The sequence below is a fragment of the Colobus angolensis genome, unplaced genomic scaffold (genome assembly GCF_000951035.1).
Source record: "Colobus angolensis palliatus isolate OR3802 unplaced genomic scaffold, Cang.pa_1.0 Scaffold211, whole genome shotgun sequence".
In the NCBI taxonomy this organism is placed as follows: domain Eukaryota; kingdom Metazoa; phylum Chordata; class Mammalia; order Primates; family Cercopithecidae; genus Colobus; species Colobus angolensis.
Window position 1 is genome coordinate 4,388,629 of NW_012115278.1, and position 2,791 is coordinate 4,391,419.

Below are 2,791 nucleotides of genomic sequence, written 5' to 3' on the forward strand. Positions count from 1 at the left end.
CTGAGATCCAGCCACTGCACTCCAGCCTGGGCAACAGAGCAAGACTCCGTCTCAAAAAAAAAAAAAAAAAAGAAATGTTGGACTAATCTAAGTAAATCATATGCTAAATTATTTAAAATGAAAAAGAAGTGAATATATCAAAATCTCTCAATCTCCACAGTCAAATTTGGTCTGAACTGCACACCTAACAGTCTGTTTCTAGTCTGCATGTGAAAATGCTTGAACAGTTTCCTTTCATAAAAGTTTTGCTTCTCAGTAATCAAGCCTCATAAAGACTATTAATTAAGTGAATATATCTTACCATAGGGTTTCCCGAATAACCTGAGTCTCAGTAACCAAAACCCTATCATCTGGAACATACAATGGATCACTGCTGTACAAGTGCTGGTCCCTATGAGACAGCAAACATAGATGTCAATAGAAAGGTTTCTAAGTAAGTAAATAACTTATCTCAAAGAACATTCGCAATTTAGTGCTAACTAGTAATCAACTAGCAAGCACACATAATAAATAGTTTAAATACCCCTATATTTTCACATCAATCACAATACTCAGAAACACTTTCAGAACAATTGCAATTGTGTTCATTGCTGATTTAGGCAAATGGTTACAACTACGTAAAGTTGTTTCTGGAAAACAATATGCCTATTTTTGTAGTAAGTATACCAAAACAGAAATCAAATAATGCCCTAATACATACCAATATATTTACATTGAAATTAACAACAAAAAATGGAAACACAGACTATAATTAAATAATACCATAATTTAATGATTTTTCAATAACAAATAATTAAAAACAACTAGAATTTTCAATACCAGCCAGGTGTGCTGGCTGATGCCTGTAATTCCAGCACTTTGGGAGGCTGAAGCAGGTGGATCACTTGAGGACAGGAGTTTGAGACCAGCCTGGCCAACATGGTAAAACCCCCTCTCTACTAAAAATATCAAAATTAGCTGGGTGTGGTGGCATGCACCTATAATCCCAGCTACCTGGGAGGCTGAAGGACGAGAATAGTTGGAACCCAGGAGGCAGAGGTTGCAGTGAGACATGATTATGCCACTGCACTCCAGCCAGGGAGACAGAGCGAGACTTTGTCTTCCCCTGCAAAAAAATAAAATAAAATAAAAAATAAAAAATTAGTTGGGTGAGGTCAAGACTGCACTGAGCCGAGATCCCACCACTGCATTGCAGTCTGAGCAACTACAGTGAGACTCTGTCTCCAAAAACAAAGAAAAAAAAAGAATTCTCAAAACAAAAACAAGTTTAAATTTCAGGGAAGAACTTGATTTAAGTCACAAATCAAAGCCAAATGTCTAAACATCAAAGTTTCTTCTATCATCACATTAAATGAAAACTTTAGCTTCTTACCAGACAGCAGCTAAATTGGAGTGCAAATGTAAACTATGAGGAAACTGGGAGGGCCTGGCTGTCCAGTACTGATGGACCACATGATGTTCCAGCCAGCTTCGGTCATCTGGCTCATCTGCTTGAAAGAAATGTAATCAGTTTGAGTTAACAACAAAAACAAAATACTGGGTCAGTATATCTGGACTTACAGCTCCATTCAAACATATAGTTGAAAATGGCTTTTTTAAAATAACAGCTACCTAACATTAATGTATATATGATCATTTATTTTAAACCACATATATCAGCTGGGTTCTATGGCTCATACATATAATCCCAGCCCTTCGGGAAGCCAGGGTGGGATGATCACTTGAGTTCAGGAGTTCAAGACCAGCCTGGCCAACAAGTATAACCCCCATCTCTACAAAAAAATGCAAAAAAATCAGCCAGGGATGGTGGCATGTGCTTGTTCTCGGGAGGCTGACATGGGAGGACTGGCTGAGCCAGGAGGTTGAGGCTGCAGTGAGCCGCGATCACGCCACTGCGTTCCAGTTTGGGTGACACAGTGAGACCCTATCTCAAAAAACGAAGTAAAATAAAATAAAACCACACATATAGAAACACATACTAATTTAATTAAATGTAATTGACTAGAAAGTAAAAAAAAAAAAAAAAAATTGCCACATACATAAAAAGATATAAATGGTATATGTTAATCATCCAATAACCATTAAGGAAATTGAAACGGTAACCAAAGACCTTCCCAACCACTCCCAAAGCCTCGGGACTGGTGCTAAATTTTGAAGGATTAGATAACTTCTATCTTATACAAGTTGTTTGAAAAAGCAGAAAAAGAGAAAGTCACCTAACATTTTATGAGGCTAATATAACAGTGATGCTTAAACTAGATAAAGGCATGATAAATACAATTCATCAAAGAATAAAGATGAAAAATCCTACATTAAAAAAGAGCTAACCTGCTGGGCTCGGTGGCTCACACCTGCAATCCCAGGCTGGACTGGTCTCAAACATAGTGAGACCTCATCTCTAGGAAAAAGTAAACAAGTTAGCTGGGTGTGGTGGCATGCATCGGAAGTCCCAGCTTCTTAGGAGGCTGAGGTGGGAGGATACCTTGAGCCCAGGAGGTTGAGGCTGGAGTGAGCTGTGATCATGCTACTGCACTCCAACCTGGGTGACAGAGCAGGACCCCGTCTTAAAAAAAAAAAAAAAAAGCGAGTCCGAAATTGAACCCAATCTAATAACGTACTAAAAAATAACACGGTCAAGCAAGTTTAGGTGAAGAATTCAAGGATAATTCAATATCGGAAAGTCTATCAATGTATTATTAGGATAAAAGAGAAAAGTTATGAGATTATCTCACAGATAAATAATAGCATTTAATAAAAATTCAACGTTTATTTATGATTAAAGACTTCTAGG

General features: G+C 37.6%; 1 protein-coding gene across 2 annotated transcripts in view; it reads right to left on the reverse strand.

The window, feature by feature from the left end:
- The window catches only part of TUBGCP5 (tubulin, gamma complex associated protein 5), a 46,500-nt gene that overhangs the window by 31,756 nt on the left and 11,953 nt on the right, over positions 1 to 2,791 (reverse strand). For both annotated transcript variants that reach the window (XM_011942884.1, XM_011942883.1), the window contains exons 7-8: positions 1,373 to 1,487; positions 302 to 391 (exon numbers count right to left, since the gene is read on the reverse strand). In XM_011942884.1, the coding sequence (XP_011798274.1) occupies positions 302 to 391; positions 1,373 to 1,487 (205 nt within the window). The remainder of the gene's footprint in view (positions 1 to 301; positions 392 to 1,372; positions 1,488 to 2,791) is intronic.